Below are 23796 nucleotides of genomic sequence, written 5' to 3'. Positions count from 1 at the left end.
TTGATATTGGTAGCTTAGCTTCCTTGCTGTAGAGGAGCCGTGTTACCCGAGAGCTGGTGACAGATGGAAGATAAAGGCTGAGAACTAGACAGGGTTTGGCAGCTTAAGTCAGGTCTCAATCCTGGCTGTGTATTATCAACGGGGAATCCTAAAAACATACAGATGCGTCAGCCAACCTTGGTCCTTCTGAAGCAGAATTTCCAGTGGTGAAGTCCAGGCATCTGATACACAACCTGGATTTTGGAATACTCACAGAGTTAGAGGACATCTGGAATACTGTGTTCAGGAATTCAGAAAGAGGCTAAGAATAAAGATGTCTCAGCACTGCAGACATCAGCAATGTGTAGTGTCTGAATATCTTTAATAGCTCCGCTCCCATCCCATCCCATCCCACAAGTGAGGACACAAGCATAATACCCGATGCACTGTGGGTAAACTGTTCTAAGTAGGGAATTTTCCCAATTTTACTCTTATCCTCCAATCTGAGCCTACTTGCTTTTTTGTAATGTTTCCTGTTCCCATTTCACTGCCTAATACCTGATTTCTTTCTCTTTTCCCAACTCCTCTGTCTAATAATCTGTTTGGTTTGTGTGATTTGGGCAATATTTAGAAAGCAGAATCAAAGCCTTGTTGACTGGATTGGGAGTTTCTAGCTTCCTTTTAAAGGTACCAATGAAGCACTGGTGGTAGAAAGTAAGTAATATAAACTAATACTGTAAAGCAGTAAGAGATTCATTCCATAAGCTTCACAGGAAACATGAGGTTCATAGAGTAGCACCTCATGCTTTAGGGCAGAAAATGTAGAAAAGAAAAAAAATTCTGTGGCATGTTGAGTATGTACTCAATGTTTCAATTCCACGTGAAACACTGCAGTTAACTAAAAAGTACATCCATGAAGATCTCAATTAAACTTGATTAATCTTATTTAAACTAGCTACGATTTCAGCAGTAATTCCATAATAGCCCAAGACCTCTGTAAAAACACTTCCATTGATTATTTTATTCAGAAAAAAACAATAGGGGGAGACAGAAACAAAAATTCTGGTCATTTGCAGTATCTATCAGCCTTCAATTTGGCTCTCCTGTTTAAACAAAGACAAATGATAAAAATTATGTAAAACATTCCATATATAGTCAGCTACTAAATATATACTCAAACTCAAATTGTGTTCTCAATTTGGTTTTTATATCACCATCCCACTTATATCAAAATATTTTAATTAAAATTTAACTTTTCAATATTAGGTTTCATACTAAATGCATTCTGTTCTTATGAAAGCCTTTCCTAACCTTGAAGAAATGTTGCCTAAGAGCTTTTTCAATCCATAATAGAATTTTAATTGCCTCTGAATTTAAGCATGCCCTAAACTTCTATTTAACAGGGTGGCAATCTTCTATTTTCATAAGCGGTAAAAGTTACAACACACGGACCTTAAGTCTTTTGTGTCCACATTCTGGTATTGTTTTTTTACATCCTATTCTTATTTCTTAAAACCAGATACATGCTTTCTCAGCAGGAAAAATTCTTACATCACTTACTAACTTCAGATAACAACATGATCAACTCAGTTAACAGGAAATATATGATGAAGCAAAATCTTTATCAAGTAATGTAAAGAGATGTTTTAAGACTAATTTTGCAACACAGGACTTGAAGGAGTGGCAGATTACCACATTCTCTTTCCTTCTGGTGCTTACTTGATTTACAGTTCTAAATGTACAGCCAACCCTCTCTACTCATTTTTTTATGTTATAAATCTAGGATATTACTTACCTAAAAAGGAATAGCAATAGATAAATATTAATAATGTGCTCTGATAAATATCCTGCACACTTCTAAATTCAACTTGGTAAAAGTGCTTCCATTTCATTTATTTCATTTTATACTTGATAATTTTTAAACTGATTTATTTTTACTTCATTTTTAGGAAGCTGTACTACTCTACTAGAACCCACTGAGTTTTGAAATTTAACTACTTCTTTCTAATAGTTATAAAAAGATGATGATAAATGAATTCATGAAGGAGTTTCAGTCAAACCTGAATTTCTTACCACAAAATATGTTAAGTTTTTGAAACCTGGCTATTTTTAGATATTCTTTATTGGTAATCTTTTCCTAGACTTATGATGTCCTTTGTAAGTAACATTACCATGTTCACAAATTAAAAGACGAAAACTTAAGAACTGTAGTAACTGAAAAAGAACACTGGTTACACATAAGCCATTTCTACTGGATCCTGAAAATGGCTGGAAATAAGTAAAAATATACCTACCTGTCCAGAAGTGTTTCATGTAAAAATCCATCCTTCCGGGCCTTTTTGAGAATTTTACTGTCTTCTTTACTTATTTTAAGTTTGTGGTCTTGGAAGCTCTGAAATTTCTTTCTGTTAAGAAAATGCCTTTCTTGAAAATCACCTCAAACTTTGATCATATGTGTTTACTCATGAAATTACAAATATTTTAAAAGTTTTTCATTTATTTAAAAAAATTAATTGTATTTCTTTAATGACATACAGCTTTTCAGCTGCAGAGATGACCTCAGCGCTCCTCCCCGCAGAGGGCAGTGGCCTGCGCAGCACTACAAGGCCTCCCTTTCACTGAGGGGTGTTGGCCGGGGTCCCGAGTGCTGGCTCTGGAACACTGGGTCAGCATCATGTACTAATAAGCTATAGTCATTCTGTTAATGAACAGGGAGTACAGACTAACCCAAGTGACTTTAGCTTTGAAAGCCAGCAGGATAATTAGGAAAACTGAAGCTTTGAGAAAAGAAAAGCATTCAGCCTAGTTCTTTGTCCTAGAGTCTGTTATGCCTCGTGTCGTTCAGGCCTTGAGAAGGACCCGTCTAATCTGTAAGGTCGAAAAGGAAAATAATACGTACACATAATTGATTTCACACTGTTTAACATTTCCTTTGTCTTCTTCTGGAATATCATCTTTTTTCTTAGTTTCTCTTTCAGCACAGGATCTAATCTGGACAATGGAGAGAACTCAACAGGTTATACATGGATCTTCCCCTTCCCCACTTATTTCATAAGAACCCTCTAGATGATTTTTTATGCAAAAGAAGAAAACAATCAACTTAGCAATTAGATTCAGAAAAAGACAGGTTCTAGATATGTTTGTATATATGTTTATATATATATATATATATATATATATATATATATATATATGATTTATATAAATAATTGCTATTATATGTTTCTCTAAAGCCCTTGCATCAGACACGGAGAAATTTATTTAGAAAAACATTTTATAGATCAGATCCTGCTGAGCATTTAGGCAATAATTTAATTTAATGGTGGCACCAAAGTAAATATTCAAATTATTCTGTAGTGTTTATTTTATAACACTGAAAATTTAAGATAGTAGTTACTTTACTTTGCATAGGCTATTCACAAATCCATTAAAATTTGTAACATTACACAACTCATTTTTACCTAATTGGAATACACTCCTTCTAAATCTTCCTTATGTCCTCATCAATTGTGACAGATATTTACTATCACATGCCATAAACTGATACAGCAAGTGGGATCTACGGAATGGGGCAAGAAGGGGACAGAAGTCAGGCCCTTGGAATTGGCAATTTGCAACCCGAAGGACTGGGATTCTATCTCCAAGGATTTACATCTCTGAAGTGAGCTTTGTGGCCCCGAGCCCAATTCCAAGACTGCTTAGAAAGCAGTGACCAATAAAGCATGCACCAATGCCACGTGTGTGACAGGTCTGCTTAGTGGGGTCTTTACAGATCTGGGGAGATTACTGGCCAGTGCATGTGACAATACTACAATACTACTTTCGGCAGAAGGGAATGTGCTCTGGTCGATAAGGTTAGGCTACAAAGGTGGATGGATGATACAGACTAGCAGAACCTGCGAAATAAAATGTAAGGTGGGAAGAGTTTTGGATTATCACTGCTCAGGGCTTCTAGATACTTGACTAACCAAATGAACCCAGGGAAATATGACAGGTACTTCATTTAACAACAGTTTTTGGGGCTCCTGGGTGGCTCAGTTGGTTAAGTGTACGACTTTGGATGAGGTCATCATCCCACAGTTGGTGAATTCAAACCCCGCAGTGGGCTCTGTGCTGACAGCTCAGAGCCTGGAACCTGCTTTGCATTCTGTGTCTCCCGCTCTCTCTGCCCCTCCCCCACTCATGCTCTCTCAAAAATAAACCTAAAAAAAATTAGATATTTAGAAACAGTTGTAATTAGTGACAAATACGGCACAGTATTGTTTTTTCCATGAAGTGCAGAGTTACTGCATTTTATTTGCATCGTTTCTCTTCAAAAATCATACTTTTAGGTAAGTGAGAAATCCACCAGTATTTTTCTCACGACCTATTTCTGGAGAGGCGGTGTGGTATGCAATGTCAGTTTCCAGTCAGCTAGGTCTGGGTACATATCCTGTCTCATTGTAGCTAGCTGTGTGACTTTCATGAAGTGACTGATCAAAATAGGTAAGGATATAAGGAGGGCTACAGGCCATCCCCTCAGAGGTAAGGTGACTAGCTACCTCCCAGGAGCACAAGGAAGATTCAAGATGATGCATGTGCCACCTTCAGCAGAGTGCCTGCAGCTACTTGCTTCTGCTTTGTTTTTGTTTTGTTTACGTAACTGCAAAGTGTTATGACTAACGCTTTTCATATACCTTGTAATTCTGCTTGTGGGAATGTGTCCTCAGATACACTTGCACAACTAAAGAAGGATGAATATTCAAAGTTATGTGTGTTACAGCACTGTGTGAAGGAGCAAAAGACTGGAGGGAACCTAAATTTGCATTTATAAGGAACTGATTAAATAAATTATGGTACATCCCTAAAATGGAATATCATGTAGTTGTTAAAAAAGCAAGAGAAGGGGTGCCTGGGTGGCTCAGTCAGTTAAGCGTCCGACTTCAGCTCAAGTCATGAGCTCATGGTTTGTGAGTTTGAGCCCTGCGTCGGGCTCTGTGCTGACAGCTCAGAGCTCTGGAGCCTGCTTTGGATTCTGTGTCTCCCTTGCTCTCTGCCCCTCCCCCACTCACACTCTGTTTCTCAATAATAATAAATAAAATTAATTAATTTTTAAAACAAGAAAAAATTTTATACATCATAAGGGAAAATTTGCAAGAGACAATGTTAAGGAAAAAACTCAAGTTCTAAAGGAGTATGTATTGGAGGCTAACGTTAGTGTAAAAAGGTAGAAAATTATAAACATATCCATATTTTTATAAACTCTGGAAGGTACAGACGGATAGCAGTGATGTCTTAATATGTTTGTATTTTAAAAATTGTGAGGGGCGCCTGGGTGGCTCAGTCGGTTAAGCGGCCGACTTCGGCTCAGGTCATGATCTCGCGGTCCGTGAGTTCGAGCCCCGCGTCGGGCTCTGCGCTGACAGCTCAGAGCCTGGAGCCTGCTTCAGATTCTGTGTCTCCCTCTCTCTGACCCTCCCCTGTTCATGCTCTGTGTCTCTCTGTCTCAGAAATAAATAAACGTTAAAAAAAAATTAAAAAAAAAAATAAATAAAAATTGTGAACCATGTGAATGTACCTATTTAAAAAACTAAATTTTAAAATTCAGGCTTTAAAAAGAAAATATAGGCCTAAAAAGCATGTGGCAAAATACTAATACATGGGGGTAAGATACAGAGTAATTTTTCTACCACATGGTACAAACCAGCCACCAGTTACGGGATTTGTAATTAAAAATAAAGGTTATTTGGATCATAGTATAAAAAACTATGCATTACATCTTTAAAAGTGATGGCAAGGGGCGCCTGGGTGGCGCAGTCGGTTAAGCGTCCGACTTCAGCCAGGTCACGATCTCGCGGTCTGTGAGTTCGAGCCCCGCGTCAGGCTCTGGGTTGATGGCTCGGAGCCTGGAGCCTGTTTCCGATTCTGTGTCTCCCTCTCTCTGCCCCTCCCCCGTTCATGCTCTGTCTCTCTCTGTCCCAAAAATAAATAAAAAAACGTTGAAAAAAAAAAAAAAATAAAAGTGATGGCAAATGACTATTCAACATTTTAAAGAGATATATATGTGACATGTATTAATGTATAAAAAGTCATGATTACCTTTATCATTTCTTCTTCTCCTGCTGTTTTACTTTTCGCTTCTATATCACCTGCTTCGTTGCATCTAATAAAACAGCTATTTGAGGCCAATAGGGCCATTTTCCCCTGTAAAACAAAACAAAAAAGTCACAGGAATACCTACAAAATAATTCTTATATCTTGAGAATGAAATTCTACTCTTACCCCCAAGTCTAAAAGTAATCAGCAAAAAGAATTTGGAGAAAACATAGAAAATAAAGACATACAGAAAAGAAAACCAAATCACCTATAATCTTACTATTCAAAGATAACCACAATAAACATTTTTAGTATATTCATTCTGTTAATAAGATGAAATAGAATTGTTTCCTTTGGCCTCAAAGATCTATTGAGAATATAAATGATTTAGTTCAGCTTGAAAAATAGTTTTTAAAACAATACAAATTATAAAATTCACAGTAGTTTACTCAAATAGTACTGTTTTAAGTAAAATTTTCTTCATAATTAGAAAATATAAAAATAAAAGCTAACTTTTGGTGCCTTTGAATTTACTGCTCAGAATGTTAAGAATTAATGTCTGAGGGACTTTTTTTATGTGGACAGAAATATTCATACTCTTTTTATTTTTTTTAATGTTTATTTTTGAGAGAGACAGAGAGAGGGAGTGCATGAACAGGAAAGGGGCAGAGAGAGAAGACAGAGGATCTGAAGTGGGCTCCGTGCTGACAGCCCCATGCGCGGTTCAAATACAAGATCATAACCCAAGCCGAAGCTGGCCGCTTAACCGACTGAGCCACCCACGCGCCTTGTCATACTCTTTTCAGTTGTTCAATGCCCACTGTGTTATACAGATTCTAAAAGGCAAAATGTGAAAACGAATTTTCTCATGTATCTAAACCTAGATTTAATTAAATCTCCTTAACAAATATAAGGCTTAATTATGACTTGCAAAACTTTGAGTACCTTAAACGGACAAAATATTTACAAATACAATCATTACAAAATGTACGAATAACTTTATATCACACTCAATTACAAAAGGGCTAATAACAGTGGATGTGATTGATTTTCTTATTAAGGTGGCCAGGGCTGGGCTTTCTACCGTCTGGACGACGCTTGGTGTGCTGGGTATGGCTGTATCGTCCAGTGTAATTTAAACTCATAATTTAAAGCTGAATCCCTCTTAGCAATCAAGTTTTCCTTGTTCCATCAGGAACTTTTATGTGTCTTTTTCATTTAAATATTAAAAGTTAGTGTCTTTCCCCAAAACAAAGTGCAATGAACTTCCCAAACATTCTGTATGAGTGGTAGTATCTGGGTTATCATCATGCTGGCCTGATGATACACTGGTCTTTTCTGTTGATAGAATTTGTATTGAAAGTACCTTATTATAGTGGTAAGATCACCTAGAAGGGGTTGCAACCCATAAGTGGTTCATGAAATCAATTTAGTGGGTCCTGCCCAGTATTTAAAAAGAAAAAAAAAAGACACAAAAAAAGTACAACAGAATAGAAAATACTGAAGTGCACAACACGAAGATTAAATAGGCATTAAGTACAATGTGTGTACTGGGCTGCAACGTAAAAATGTTTTTCTCACTGGACTGAGGTCAAAGAAAGTTTGAAAGTTACTGACCCAGAGATTTTATCCTACGGGATGAGGGAATGAGTCTAAATAATTCTTTTGGGGGGATGTTTGGCATACAGAAACACCGTGGGATCCTATTTTGAATTCGTTATTGTCTATTCCCAATGGTTCTATGCAGTTACCAAACTCCTCTTCTACTGGTGGCTACCTATCCTTCGTCTTCTCAATACAGTATCTCCTTTTAGCTCTGTGTGGATCTAAATATATAGAGCTATATAGAACTCTGTATAGAGCTTGATACAGTATCTCCTTTAGCTCGGAGACTGTTTTAGCTCTGGTATATTTTTGTTCAATCCTTACTGCTTACACAAACAGAAAAGGAACTTATAATTTTTTTTCTTTGGAACGTAGGTATTCTGAATAAACAGACATAGACTTAACAAAATATCCTTCCACTGCTAAGTGCCTATTTACTAAGATCAATAAAAATTAATATATTATCTTCATCCTTCTTTTGTACTAAAACTATCTTTTTGTACACTATTTGCTTTTGAGTTTTACCATGAACTCAGATGTTTATAGACTAATTTGATTTCAGTGAACCATTATTATCACTATTTACTATTTTATGCACAGATTGTCACAAGCTGGCCATAAGCTTGCTCCACTGTTCTCTTACCACAGTCTCTAATGTTTTTGAAAGCATCCATAATTTCTCCTAAGAAGGTATTCCTGAACTATCCTATTTTCCTGCCCCAAGACATAAAATGGGCTATCCTCTGAGAAATCCGGAATCTTTAATGAAAAATAAGAACTGAATCCAGGCACCAAGGGTATACAGAAATGATGGTGGGCAAAAGTATTTTTGCTATTTTCGTTACACTATTTCCCCCCCAGTTTTATTGAGATATAACTGACAAAATCACTGTGTATAAGTTTAAGGTACACAGCAAAATGGTTTGACTTACGCATATTGTGAAATGATTATTTCAGTAAGTTTAGTTAGACCCACCCATCATCTCCTGCAGTTACAATAAAAAGGAAGCATAAAATGGAAAAAAAAATTTTTCCCCTTATGATGAGAACTCAGGATTTACTCTCTTAACTTTCCACTTTATTATATAGCAAGGTCAGCTGTGGTCCTCATGCTACACATTATATCCCTGGCACTTATTTTATTTATCTTCTAACTGTAAGTCTGTACCTTTTGGCCACCTTCCTCCTCTAATTCTTGCTCCCAGCACCTCTCACTCTGGTAACCACAAGTCCAATGTCTTTTTCTGAGTTTAAGTGATTTATTTATTTTATTATTATTATTATTATTATTATTAAGATCCCACATGTAAGGGAGATCCTACAGTTGTCTTTCTCTGTCTATTTCACCTAGCATAACGTCCTCAAGGTCCACCCATGCTGTTGTACATGGCAAGATTTACTCATCTTTTATGGCTGAATACTATTCCATTGTGTGTATATGTATGTATATATGTGTGTGTATGTATGTATGTATGTATATATATATATATATATATATATATATATATATATATATACACACACCACAACTTCTTTATCCATTCATCTGTCAGTGGATGCCTAACTTGTCTCCATGTCTTGGCTCTTGTAAATAATACCCCTATAAACATGGTGGTGCAGATACCTTTTCAAGTTAGTCTTTTTGTTTCCTTTGGATATATTCTCAGACACGAGATTGTTGGATCATGTGGTAATTCTATTTTTAATTTTTTGAGGAGCCTCCACACTGTTTTCCATTTGGCTGTACTAGTTTACAATCCCACCAACAATGCACAAAGGTTCCCTTTTCTCCACATCCTCAAAAGCGTTTATCTCTCGTCTTTTTGAAGATAGCCATGCTAAGGGTCATGAAGTGACATCTTACTGTGCTTTTGGTTCGCATTTCCCTAACAACTAGCGATGTTGAGCATCTTTTCATATACCTGTTGGCTTTTCATATCTCTTTTTTGGGAAAAAAAAGTCTAGTCAGGTCTTTTGCTTATTTTTTAAAACTGGGTTGTTTTTTTGATATTGAGTTACATCAGTTCTTAATATATTTTGGATATCAATCCCTTATCAGAAATACAGTTTGCAAATATATTTTCTCATTTTATAGGTTGTCTTTTCATTTTGTTGATTATTTCTTTTGCTGTGTTGTACTATTTTTGACATCTTTTTTTTTGTGACATCTTTTTAAGGTTATGAGTTCGTATTGGTTTTCTCCAATTTAATGTATGATATTATTATTCTTTTTTTGTTGTTTTTTAGAATATATACTCTCATTGACTGTTAAAGACTGTATCTTACCTTGACAAGAAGCTTTATTATAAACAACAATAGCACTTACATCTTGAAAGACTGGTTCCCATTGTTCTCTTGGTCCAATTGCATCCGAACGCCCCACAACAAGTCCATCTGAATTAATACCAAGGTATTTTCCATAGCCAGATTTCAGGGCAATTCTTTAGATTAACAGAAAAGAAATGTTACAGACTAAGAAAAAGAAAATTAAATATGGAACATAAAAATAAATGTGGGTGTGTATAATAAAATTCCAGAAAAATCCAAAAATCTGAAAATGAAAATTATCAAAAGCATATGTGCCTAGTGACTACCATATCAGAGAGTGTAGTTCTCTCGACATAATTTTATATTCTAATTATAAAGCTCCCGTTGCATGCTATCAAGTCACTTCCCAGAAAAAAAATTCTATCAACTTAACATTCTCACCTCAAAACAGGAGAGTATTATTTTACCACAGATCTTTTAATGTTATAACTTTAAAAAACCTGGAATACAAGATATAGGAAAAATAGTATCCTATTTTATATTTTAATCATTATAAGTGACATTTGTACTTCTTTTTCTTTCCTTTTTAGTTTTTATCTTTTTGTTCATTTTTCTGTTGGGGTCTATTTTTTTTCCTTAGTATTATGAATCCTGTACACACATGTGAAGAATAAAAATTCATTGCTTGTTAAGGTTATTGCAAATATTTTCGTTTGCCCTTTTTATGTTTTTTCCCCCAATTGTAAAGAAGTTAGTGTTTATTGATTATTCTTCTGCTTTTATTCTTCCACCATACTTATTTCCCACTGAAAGAAAGTATAGAAGTAATAATGTGATTTTTTTAAAGAAAAAAATATGGTTTCTAACTTCTTAGTTTACCAATCCTTTATGATGCCAAGGGATTGATTTTATATTCACTTATAGTTAATATAATACGAATCATTATCATGTTGATGCAGCTAATTATTAGAATACTGAAATTGCATTTCTGCGTGTACTACCCAAAGTATCATTCTGTACTTTTGCACTGTGAGAATATAAAAAGTCAGCTTATTAAATGGTTGTAAAACTAGTGTGTAAAATATTCTTTTGCTCTTTATGACTATGTAACATTCTCTACTGGTTTTAACAATATTCCTTTCTTCTATCTTCCTGTTTATCTTTTGACTTCTGACCAGTGAGTTTACATATCACAGCAACATCAGACTCCGTTGTGTCTTATATCTGTTTTCTTCACATGATCTTTCTTCTAATCTACATCTTATTTGGCCTGTGACAGTATTAATCTTCATTTTTTTCTAGCCTAATATTATATATTGCTAGGAATCATCGTGTATGCTTTTATTTGGAGCTTTAATTCTCTTTCGAAGACACAGTAACTGCAAATGAAATTTAATAATACCTAAATATGGGATATATACATATTCTAAGTTTAAAATTTCACAAAATACACTTCAAAAAGATTGTTTTGTTTTTTACCTCAAAATTACTCTGTGGAATTAAGTTGACTTAATTAATTAGCTATATATTGGAATTTTTCAGTGAATAAAATGAAAAAAATAAAAGGTTATTAATTATAGTTCAACTTAGTTACCTGGAATCAGATAATTTGACAGCTGTAAACTGCTCTGGAGGACTAGGGCCCTCATCAACTATGGAGAAAAAAGCATTTTGAAATAATTTGACATTTGTTACAAATATACATGTAAAGATATTCTTCAGCTTTAAAAAAAATATTTTCTCTTAAAATTAATTAAGAGTATTTTGATATTTTGATACAATATACTATTCAAATTCAAAGTATCAAGATCTACTTTATCTCCTTATAACTACAATATTAGTTTTACATCCTGAATAGGTAAGTCAGCATGATGCTTAGGCTTATAAGATATTTTCTTTTTGGGGCACCTGGGTGGCTCAATGCGTTAAGCATCCAACTTCAGTTCAGGTCATAATCTCACAGTTCATGAGTTTGAGCCCTGTGTTGGGCTCTGACAGCTCAGAGCCTGGAGCCTGCTTCAGATTCTGTGTCTCCCTCTCTCTCTGTACCTCCCACATCGTGCTCTCTCTAAGAATAAATAAACATTAAAAAAAGTTATTTTCTTTTTGTGTTTTAAAATGCACTCAGTACAGGGATGCCTGGGTGGCATGGTTGGTTAAGTGTCTGGCTCCTAAATAAATAAAGAAAAAGTGTCTGGCTCTTGATCTCGGCTCAGGTCATGATCTTGCAGTTAGTGAGTTCGAGCCCCGCATCAGGCTCTGCGTGGATGATGCGGAGCCTGCTTGGGATTCTGTCTCTCTTTCTCTCTGCCCTTCCCCTGCTTGTGTGCTCTCTCTCTCTCTCTCTCAAAATAAATAAACTTAAAAAAATATATATATATATATAAAATGCACTCAGTACATAAACAAATAAGCACTTAATATTTAAAAAAGTAAATGCTTTAACTTATTCAAGGGATGGACATTCAGACCAAAACATACTGCTTTTTATCTTCAGTTACTTCATATCTCATTAGTGCTTATTCTGATGTGCTAGAAGGAATAACAAAACTTTAAGTTGTCAATAATGCTCCAGGTTAGTTTTGGTAAGAGATCTAAAGAATAAAGGAATCAAAGCTTTGACTCAACCAGGTTTCCCTTTCAATTTCAATTATTCATATTGTTTTCAATTTCTAGAGATACTCTTCTGGAACCATATAGAATGTTTTCAAATGCTTATAACTAAAAAAGAAGGATCTGTCAATATGTGGTAAATATTAAGGAAGGAAAAAAGGTGAAAAGTCAAATGCAATGGATTTGTTTCTTTGGAATATACTGGATATTAGTTAGAATTTGGCCTAAGTGAATGAATGTCATAAAATATATAGTGTCAGTGGTCTTTTCCTTCTCATTGCTTCTACCAGATACAAACCTTCTTTGTGTGGAGCTCCCAGTGTAAAAAGTCCATTGTCAAGTGCGTGTATATAGGTTCCTTTATCCATTTCAATTGCTATGGTTCCTGAAATTTCACCAAAGTTTGTTACTGTCCACCAGATTCCTAAAAAGTAAAATCAGTATTTTAAATTTGTTAGATTTGATACAAGTTATTTGTTCTTGCTGTTGTAACTTATTTTTTAAAACTTTCGACTTTGCAGTTGTAAGAAACAATACAGAACAATCTCTATACCCTTTATTCAATTCTCCCAGTGGTAACACCTTGCATGACTATATAGTACAATATCAAAACCAGGAGATTACCCTTTATACAAACCATGAGCCTTATTCAGATTTCATCAGTTTTACACATACTCATCTGGGTGTTTATATATGTATGTGTATAGATATGACTACCACCACAATGAAGATTACATTTTTTTTCTAACATAAAATAGCAGAGCATGTGAAGACACAAAATGATAGAGAACAGTCTCTTTCATTCCATCCCCCAGTCATCCATGATTACTTTTCAGAGGCAATGACTGTTATAACCTGTTTCTTATGTAACCCTCCAGAAAGACTTCCCAGCACAGTATTTTTTTTTTCAAGTTTTTATTTAAATTCCAGTTAGTTAACATACAGTGTAATCTTCATTTCAGGTGTATAAATTAGTGATTCATCACTTACATACAACACCCAGTGCTCATCACAACAACTGCCCTCCTTAATACCTGTCACCATGACCCCACCCACCTCCCTTCCAGCAACCCTCAGTTTGTCCTCTATAGTTAAAGAGTCTGTTTTCTGGCTTCTCCCTTTCTCTTTTTTCCCCTGTGTTCATCTGTTTTGTTTCTTAAATTCCACATATGAGTGAAATCATATGGTATCTGTCTTTCTCTGACTTACTAGGCTTAACATGATACTCTCTAGCTCCATTCACATCGTTGCAAATGCCAAGACTTCATTCTTTTTTTTATGGTCTAGCACAGTATTCTTAACCAAGATTTTAGATTAGAAACAAAATGAGAAGCTATATACACTAGATATACAAATAGAAATGGGTTTCTTTTTTTTATTCATTTTAAAATTCAAGTGTAATTAATATACAGTGTTACATTAGTTTCATATGTACACTATAATAATTCAGTAATTCTATACATTTCTCAGTGCTCAAGATAAGTGTACTATTTTTTTAAATTTTTTTAATGTTTATTTATTTTGAGAGACAGAGTACAAATGAGCAGAGAGAGAGAGAGCAGAGAGAAAGGAAGGCAGAGAATCCAAAGCAGACTCCACACCGTCAACACAGAGGCCCAACGTGGGGCTCGAATTCACAAACTGTGGGATCATGACCTAAGCCGAAATCAAGAGTTGGACGCTCAACCGACTGAACCACCCAGGTGCCCCAAGGTAAGTGTACTTTTAATTCTCTTTCACCTATTCCCCTATCCATGCTGCACATAAATGCAATCCCTATCAAAATACTAACATTTTTCACAGAATTAGAATAATCCTAAAATTTATGGAACCACAAAAGATCCCGAAGAGCCAAAGCAATCTTGAAAAAGAAGAACAAAGCTGGAGGTATCACACTCCTAGCTTTTAAGATATATTACAAAGCTGTGGTAATAAAAACATGATACTGGAATCAAAACAGACACATAGATCAATGGAACAAAATAGAGTGCAGAAATAAGCCACACTCTTATGGTAAATTAATTTATGACAAAGAAGGCAAGAATATAGAATTGGGAAGACAACCTTCAACAAACGATACTAGGGAAACTGGTCCTCTTTCTTACACCATATACAAAAATAAATTCAAAATAAAGACCTAAATGTGAGACCTGAATCCATAAAATTCCTACAAGAAAACATAGGCAAGTATCCATCCCTCCCGATTCTTTGACATCAGTCATAGATACATTTTTCTAGATATGTCTCCTCTGGCAAAAGAAACAAGAGCACAATTAAACTATTGAGACTACACCAAAATGAAAAGCTTTTGCACAGTGAAGGAAACCATCGATGAAACAAAAAAGGCAATCTACTCAATGGGGGAAGCTAGTTGCAAGTGATACATCCAATAAGGGGTTAATATCCAAACTGTATAAAGAACTTACACAACGGGCTCTGTGCTGATAGCTCAGAGCCTGGAACCTGTTTCAGATTCTGTGTCTCCCTCTCTTTCTGACCCTCCCCCATTCATGCTCTGTCTCTAAAAAATAAAAAATAAACCTTAAAAAGATTTAAAAAAAAAGGGGGGGGGGCACCTGGGTGGCTCAGTCTGTTAAGCATCTGACTTCGGCTCAGGTGATGATCTCGCGGTCTGTGAGTTCTAGCCCCGCGTCAGGCTCTGGGCTGACGGCTCAGAGCCTGGAGCCTGTTTCAGATTCTGTGTCTCCCTCTCTCTCTGACCCTCCCCTGTTCATGCTCTGTCTCTCTCTGTCTCAAAAATAAAAAATAAACCTTAAAAAAAAATTTAAAAAAAAAAAAAAGAACTTACACAAGTGAACACCAAAAAAATCCAAATAATCCAATTAAAAAATAGGCAGAGGACCTGAATAGAAAATTTTCCAAATAAGACATAAAGATGGCCAACAGACACGCAGAAAATGCTTAACATCACTAATCATGAGGGAAATGCAAATTAAAACCACAATGAGATAGGATTTTAACACTGGTTAGAATGGCTAAACTAAAAAAGACGAGAAATAACAAGTGTTGGCAAAGACGTGGAGAAAAATGAACCCTTGTGCATTGTTGGTGGGAATGCGAAGTGGAGCAACCACTGTGGAAAAGAGTATGGGGTTTCCTCAAAAACTTAAAAATACAATCACCATGGCATCCAGGAATTCCACTACTGGGTATTTACTCAAAGAAAACAAAAACATGGGGCGCCTGGGTGGCGCAGTCGGTTGAGCGTCCGACTTCGGCCAGGTCACGATCTCGCGGTCCGTGGGTTCGAGCCCCGCGTCGGGCTCTGGGCTGATGGCTCGGAGCCTGGAGCCTGCTTCCGATTCTGTGTCTCCCTCTCTCTCTGCCCCTCCCCCGTTCATGCTCTGTCTCTCTCTGTCCCAAAAATAAATAAAAAACGTTGAAAAAAAAAAAAAAAGAAAAAAGAAAACAAAAACACTAATTCAAAAAGATATATGCATTTCTATGTTTATTGTATGAGTTTGTTTCTGGGCTTTTTGTTCTTTCTGTTCTATTGATCTATGTACTGTTTTTATGCTAATACACAACCTTTTTGATTAGTACAGCTTTGTAATAGTTTGAAATCAGGAAGTATGGTTCCTCCAGCCTTATTCTTTCTCTAGCTTGTTAGCTATCTGGGGTCTTTGTGGTTTCATACAAATTTTAGGATTGTTTATTCATTATTTGTGAAAAATGCCACTGGAAATTTGATAGGGATTGCAGTGAATTTGCAGATTGCCTTGGGGTAATTGCTTTTAACAGTTTAATTCTTCCGATCCATGAGCATGGGATCTCTCCATTTATCTGTTCTCTTCAATTTCTTTTATCACTGTCATAGTTTTCAAGTACAGGTCTTTCACATCCTTGGTTAAATTTATACCTAGGTATTTTATTCTTTTTGGTGCAATTGTAAATGGGATTAATTTCTCTTTCTGGTAATTCATTATTAACATACAGAAATGCAACAGATTTCTGTATGTTTATTTTGTATCCTGCAACTTTACTGAATTCATTTATTAGTTCTAACAGTTTTTTGGTAGAGTCTTTAGGGTTTTCTATATATAAGATCATATCATCAGTCTATAGTGACAGTTTTATTTCTTCCTTTCTGATCTAGATGCTTTTTCTTTCTTTTTTCTTTTTTGCCTACTTGCTTTGGCTAGGATTTCCAATACTGTGTTGGATACAAGCGGCAAGAGTAGGTATCCTTGTCTTGTCCCTGGTCTTAGAGGAAAAGCTTTCACATTTTCTCTGTTGAGTATGAAACTAAATTGTACTTTAGCTAAAGAAGAAATGTATCAGTCATTAATAAGATATTAGATGGACATTAAGGAATTCTTATTAATTTTGTTAGGTCTGATAATGACATACTCTTATGTATTAAAAGGCAGAGCAAAACAGAAGAGAGAGACTGACTTTATAAGCAATGTACATTTATGTATATACATGGATAGAATGACATAATACTTGTGTTTTACTTTAAAATTCTCCAGGGGATGCCAGCATGGTTTAGTTAGTTGGTTGTCCAACTCTTAATTTCAGCTCAGGTCATGATCTCATGGTTCATGAGACAGAGCCCTGTGTCAGGCTCCACGCTGATAGTGTACAGCCTGCTTGGGATTCACTCTCTCCCTCTCTTTGCCCCTCCCTCTGCTCGTGCGTACTCTCTCTCTCCCAAAATAAATAAATAAAACATTTAAAAAAATAAAACAAAACAAAACAAAATAAAATAAAATAAAAATTCTCCAGAAAGAAGTGCGTATAGGGTATTATTTCAGAGTGGTAAAGTATGTAAATGAAACAAGACTGTCAAAATAATGATCATTACTAATGACGGGGGTATGGGCACATGGGAAATTCATTATTTTTTTCTACTTACGTATTAGTTTGAAAATTTCCATACAACAAAGTTTTTAAAAATTGAATTTATCACACTGCACAAGATTTCCTATTCATCTAAACAGGGAAGGCTTTTTGTAACCAATAAAAAATTAGTAAAATTTTCACTTATATGAAGTTGGACTTTACCTAATGTCATATATACAAATTAATTCAAAATGGATCAAAGACCTAAATTTATGAGTTAAAACTATAAAACTCTTAAAAGAAAACATATGGTAGAAGCCTCATGATATTAGATTTGGCAATCATTTCTTTCATAGGACACCAAAGGCACAAACAACAAAAGAAAACAAAGACAAATTAGACTCATCAAAATGAAAATCTTTTGTGCACCACAGGACATTATCAACAGAGTAAAAAGACAACTCACAGAATAGGAGAAAATATTTGTAAATCACATATCTATTAAGGGATTAATATCCAGAATATATAAAGAACACTTGAAACTCAGTTCAAAAAATGGGCAAAGGACTTGAATAGATATTTCTCCAAAGAAGATATACAAATGGCCAATGAGCACATGAAAATTGCTTGATATTGCTAATCACTAGGGAAATGCAAACTGAAACCATAATGAGATACCATTTCATACCCATTATGATGGGTATTATCATGAAACCAGAAATAATAAGTGTTGGTGAGGATATGGAGAAAATGGAACCCCCATGCACTGTCGGTGGGAATGTCAAATGGTACAACCACTATGCAAACGGTATGGAGTTTCCTCAAAAAACTGAAAACGGAACTACCATATGATCCAGCAATTCCACTTCCAGATATATGACCAAAAGAATTGAAAGCTTTTGGGGCGCCTGGGTGGCGCAGTCGGTTAAGCGTCCGACTTCAGCCAGGTCACGATCTCGCGGTCCGTGAGTTCGAGCCCCGCGTCAGGCTCTGGGCTGATGGCTCGGAGCCTGGAGCCTGTTTCCGATTCTGTGTCTCCCTCTCTCTCTCTGCCCCTCCCCCGTTCATGCTCTGTCTCTCTCTGTCCCAAAAATAAATAAAAAACGTTGAAAAAAAAAAATTAAAAAAAAAAAAAAAAGAATTGAAAGCTTTGCTTTGAAGAGGTATCTGTACAGCCATATTCATCACAGAATTATTCACAACAGTCAAAAAGTGGAAGCAACCCATGTGTCCATTGAAAGATGAATGGATAAACGAAATGTGGTCAATGTGCACAATGGAGTATTATTCATTCTTAAAAATGAAGGAAATTCTGACACATGCTACAATACGGATAAACCTTGAAGACATCACCTGATTTCAAAACATTATGAAGTGACAGTAATCAAGACAAATGTAGCAGTAGAATAACAGACGAATCAATGGAACAGAAATATGTCAATACACATAAAGTCAACTGATTTTTGACAAATATATCAAAGAAGTTTAATGGAAAAGGAAAGTGTTCAACAGTGGTGCTGGAACAATTGGATATTAATATGAAAAAATGAAAAAAGAACCTCTGGGGTGCCTGGGTGGCACAGCTAAGTCAGCATCCAATTCTTGATTTCAGCTCAGGTCATGATCTCAGTTTGTGAGTTCAAGCCCCAGGTCTGGCAATGTGCTGAGAGTGTGGAGCCTGCTTAGGATTTTCTTTCTCTTCCTCTCTCTCTGCACCACCCCCCTCAAAATAAATAAACAAACATAAAAAAAAGAACCCTGACTCCTTACACCATACCAAAAGTTAATTTGAAATAGATCACAGATCTAATGTAAAAGCTAAAACTATGAAGATTTTTAAAGAAAATATATAAGAATTTCTTCATGACTTTGGGGTAAGTGTTAATTTCTTAGACTGAAGACATAAGGTGGTAGCCATAATAGAAAAATAAAAGGTAATAAAGTTTTATAAAAACTAAAAACTTACATATATATGTATATATATATATCAAATAATGATGTTGTACACCTAACACTAATACAATGTTACGTGTGAATTTTATTACAGTTGAAAAAAATTTCTAACTTTCGCTTTTAGAAAAATTCCATTTCAGCAAATTAAAAGTCAAACCACAGACTGGGAGCAAAGACTGATAACAGAACTGTATTAATTCTTGGTGAGGGGTATAAAATGGTGCAACCACTTTCAGAAATTCTTGGTGGTTTCTTATACAGTTAAATATTCACCTATCTTTTGACATAGCAGCTCCATGTCTAGATATCTAGCCAAAATATTTACTCTAATTTGAGAATTGTTGATTTGCTATTTCAAAATAAAGTGAGATTTTCTAGAATATTAGCTTTATACCATTTCATATAAAATGTAAAGGAGCCATAATTTATGAAATTTCAAAATGCAACTGGCCCAGTTTTAAAAGAGGAAAAAAATTGCCTTAAAGTATAGATGTGGAAAGGATAGAAGGACTGAATAGAAAACAGGATGGTTAAATGTGTTTGGGTCAGTTTATCTCTGGTACCATTTACTATCTCTGGTACCATTTACAGGCCACTGAGATGCTCTGTTCTGTTCAATTAAGATTTTCATTCATTTCCGGGTATACAAAATAATCACTTTTACTATCCATTACTGTTCCTTTAGGGACATGCATATCACTGGCTTCTACAATTAAAATGCATAGACGTTCAAAGAAAATAATTTGTGAAATATATTTGATTAGATAATATTTATAGCAGGTCTTTAAAATTATGTTCAGAATCTCTAGGATATTATGGCATTATCGTATTTTAAATCAGAGAGCTGCGTTTCCTTTCTCTGTGTTTTGTTCTGATGATGAAAAAAAGGGATCAGTGACATCTCCTGTGGCAGACAATAAAAGGGATCCACACTGTAAATAATATTGAACACTTTAAGAAAACTATAAACAGGTCATAAGTTCTTTTGACTTTCTTTATACTATTTAATCCCTAACTAAGAAATTTTTTTTTTTTTTTTTTTTAATGTTTATCCATTTTGTTGAGACAGAGAGAGAGACAGAGCATGAATGGGGGAGGGTCAGAGAGAGGGCAACACAGCATCTGAAATAGGCTCCAGGCTCTGAGCTGTCGGCACAGAGCCCGATGCGGGGCTCGAACTTCCAGACTGAGAGATCGTGACCTGAGCCGGAGTTGGATGCTCAACTGAATGAGCCACCCAGGTGTCCCTAAGAAAATATTTTTAAAGGCATCTCAACCTGTGTTAACTTTTTGCAGAGTAAAGTATAGAAAACTGGGAGACCTGGGTGGCTCAGTCAGTTGAGCGTCGGTCTTCGGCTCAGGTCATGATCTCGTGGTCATGGGTTCAAGCCCCGTGTCAGGCTCTGTGCTGGTAGCTCAGAGCCTGGAGCCTGCTTGGGATTCTGTGTCTCCCTCTCTCTGCCCCTCCCCCACTCATGCTCTGTCTCTTTCTGTCTCAAAAGTAAATATAAACGTAAAAAATTTTTAAAAAGTAAACTTACCAACAATATCAAGCTGAGTTTCTTCATCTTCTTCTCTTTTTCTCTTCTTCTCTTTGCTCTTTTTCTTCTTACTGCAGGAGATAATTCATATAGATGAGTTTAGAAATATGAATTTGATGTTAAGTATCACAAAATGGAATCTTAGAGGAATCTTTTAAGCTGACCATAGATTTGAGTTATTGATTTACAGTTATCTACACTGATATACCCTCTTACTTCTAATCCTGAGAACTCACTTCTGATCCTGTATGTATTGTGTTATAGTTAAGAGAACAGACTCTGGAGCCGGACTGCCTTTTTAATCCTGACACTGTCATTTCTGAGCTCTCTGACTTTTGGAAAACTACTTAATCTCTTGTCAGTTTCTCACCTATAAAATGAGGATAATAATTTAACTGCTCTTAAGGTTACTGTGAGGACTGAGAGTTAACTCATACCTTCATATATTGCTGGTAAAAATGTAAAATGGTATAACCACTTTAGGAAACAGTTTGGGGTTCTTCAAAAAGTTAAATACAGAGTTACCATATGACCTAACAATTTACTCCTAGGTATATACCTAAGAGAAATGAAAACACATGTCGACACGAAAATTTTATAACAATATTCATAGCAGCATTATTCATAATGCCAAAAAGTGGAAACAACCCAATGTCCATCAACTATTGAATAGATAAACAAAATGTGTTGTATCTATACAGTGGAATATTATTCAGCCATAAAAATAAGAGTAGTGATACATGCTACAATGTGGATGAAGTCAGATACAAAAGGCCGCATACTGTAGGACTCTATTTATATGAGATATTCTGAACAGACAAACTGATATGGACAGAAAGCAGATTAGGAGAAGAGTGAAATGGAGAGTGACGGCTAGTGATTATGGGGTTTCCTTCTAAGATGATGAAAATGTTCTGCGACTTGATAGTGGTGAACTTTGTGAACACACTGAAGACCACAAAACTGTACTTTAAGAGGTGAATTTTATGGTATATCTATTATATCTCAGTAATAAGAAAGAAAAAAATCCAGGGGTGGTTAAAAAAAAAGTTATAAGCAAAGTGTTTAGAATAGTTCTTGGCACATAGTAAGTGCTGTATGTGTGTTAATTAAGATAGAGTTGTGATAATTATAAGATACACTTGTTTGTATTTTCACCATAACATAAACTCTCAGAAGGTAACTCCCATCTCTCCTGTAAAATCAGAGAGTACAAGTTTCAGATTTATTCCGGATAAATTCTTTGTGATTCCAGACTCCGAGGCAGAGTTCCCAACGGCAGAGGTTTCAGCTTGCTCCTTGACACTTTTATCTTACCTAAAAGTACCAAACACTGTCCCTGAGACAGGATGAAATGCTTAACGCTTGTATGAATAATCAATCCTGAGCAAATCAGCCAGGTATAAAGAGAGGTGGAGATTGGAATGGGCAGATGCCTTTTCCTAAAAATCTACTAATTATAAATCACTACAACCTTTGCTTGCATTTGGCTCTAGTTACTGTACATGGTATCTAACCCTAAGAATTCTTTTATAGTACCACTAATATTTCCTAATAAATGAGTAAATGGAAGTTCAAGAATGTTAACGAACTTGCCACAAATCGCAAAACTGGTGCCAGTCACCAGTGGCAGTCGCCACTGGTGGCAGTCGAGATGTGAGCCCATATCCCTCTCAAAAGGCACATCTGCATATTGTATTAAATTAATTAAGAATCTGGGCGCCTGGGTGGCTTGGTCGGTTGGGCGGCCGACTTTTCGCCGGGCGACGATCTCACGGTCCGTGAGTTCGAGCCCTGCGTCGGGCTCTGGGCTGATAGCTCAGAGCCTGGAGCCTGTTTCGGATTCTGTGTCTCCCTCTCCCTCTGCCCCTCCCCTGTTTATGCTCTGTCTCTCTCTGTCTCAAAGATAAATAAACGTTAAAAAAAAATTAAGAATCTTTTGGGGGAGGCGGAAGACAAGAGTGAAAATAATGGCTTTTAATAAAGGAATTCATTGTTATGGCCTACATCATAAGACTAAGACTCCATCATGCGGAGGTCTGGAGGGGAACCTTATCAAGGGACCCAAACTCGTGGCTCCTGGGTCTCGCTCTCCTGTCTCCTCCCTTTTGAAGGCGCGACAGTCATGGCGCGTCTCTGGGGCGGCGTCCGTCCAGGTGCCAGGAACGGAGTCGCAGCATCAATCCATGTGGCACCAGGGGCCAGGCCCAGGGGCTGGGAGCATGAATAACAGCTCTCTTAAGGCTTCCGCAAGAGTCTTCGCGGGGGAGGGGAGGGCGGAGTACGCACAAACTCCCGCACAAACTTTGGTCTTACCTCTTAGCCTTGGTTCCCTTGAGCACAAGTTTGGTGGACTTCACATAGGAGTATTCGGCCATGATTCTGGGGACACTGTATAAAGAGGTGAGAGCGGGCTCAGGACAAAATACCTCCACTGGAGTAGGCACGCGCGCAGGAGTGCCAAAAATAGAAACAGAGGGCAGACTCCCTGGAAAGCGCAAGTTACCGCGGGAGTGAATCCCTTCTGGGTCCTTGGTGTTTTTCACCCGACCATTGAATTCTACTTCCTGTTTACTCTCTGGGAGTACGGCAACAGCAGAGGGCCGAAATACGTCAGGGTTCATTTGCTTGGGGCTTCTCGAAGCAAGAGCGCCAGGAGAGAGCGCCCTCTGGTGGGCGTAAAGGGTCTAATAGCTGTGGTTGGCACCTCAGCTCCTCTTGTGGTTTTCTCCTGCTAGGTCACCCGGGTGGGCGACAGTTTGATGGGCAAGAGGGTGAAATGACTCAATCAGTGCTCCTCCTTCTACTAGCAATGAACTGGGCCTGACTACCCGGCGCGGCAGAATGCATTATTGGGCCTTGGACGACTTACAAGCCATTTCAATTCCATAAACTCTTCTTGTATTAACTAGGGAGACTTGAGTAATGTACAGGAAACAGCTAGGGAGTAAAATAA

General features: G+C 36.5%; 1 protein-coding gene across 2 annotated transcripts; it reads right to left on the bottom strand.

Annotated features, from left to right (window-relative positions):
* Window positions 1–971: 971 nt before the first annotated feature.
* On the bottom strand, window positions 972–23479 carry FRG1 (FSHD region gene 1). Of its 2 annotated transcripts, XM_058720038.1 has the most exons (10): window positions 23347–23439; window positions 23157–23231; window positions 20841–20911; window positions 12839–12964; window positions 11522–11579; window positions 9986–10100; window positions 6058–6162; window positions 2879–2970; window positions 2274–2384; window positions 972–1082 (listed from the first exon to the last, which is right to left on the bottom strand). In XM_058720038.1, the coding sequence occupies exons 2-10, from the start codon at window positions 23216–23218 to the stop codon at window positions 1046–1048; spliced, it is 777 nt and encodes a 258-aa protein (XP_058576021.1). In that variant the 5' UTR covers window positions 23219–23231; window positions 23347–23439; the 3' UTR covers window positions 972–1045. The 2 variants fall into 2 exon arrangements, with proteins under 2 accessions (XP_058576021.1, XP_058576019.1); XM_058720036.1 differs by having other exon boundaries at window positions 23157–23479.
* Window positions 23480–23796: the final 317 nt, after the last annotated feature.

The sequence above is a fragment of the Neofelis nebulosa genome, chromosome 3, assembly GCF_028018385.1.
Source record: "Neofelis nebulosa isolate mNeoNeb1 chromosome 3, mNeoNeb1.pri, whole genome shotgun sequence".
In the NCBI taxonomy this organism is placed as follows: Eukaryota; Metazoa; Chordata; class Mammalia; order Carnivora; family Felidae; genus Neofelis; species Neofelis nebulosa.
This window is presented reverse-complemented; position numbering and strand designations above follow the sequence as displayed.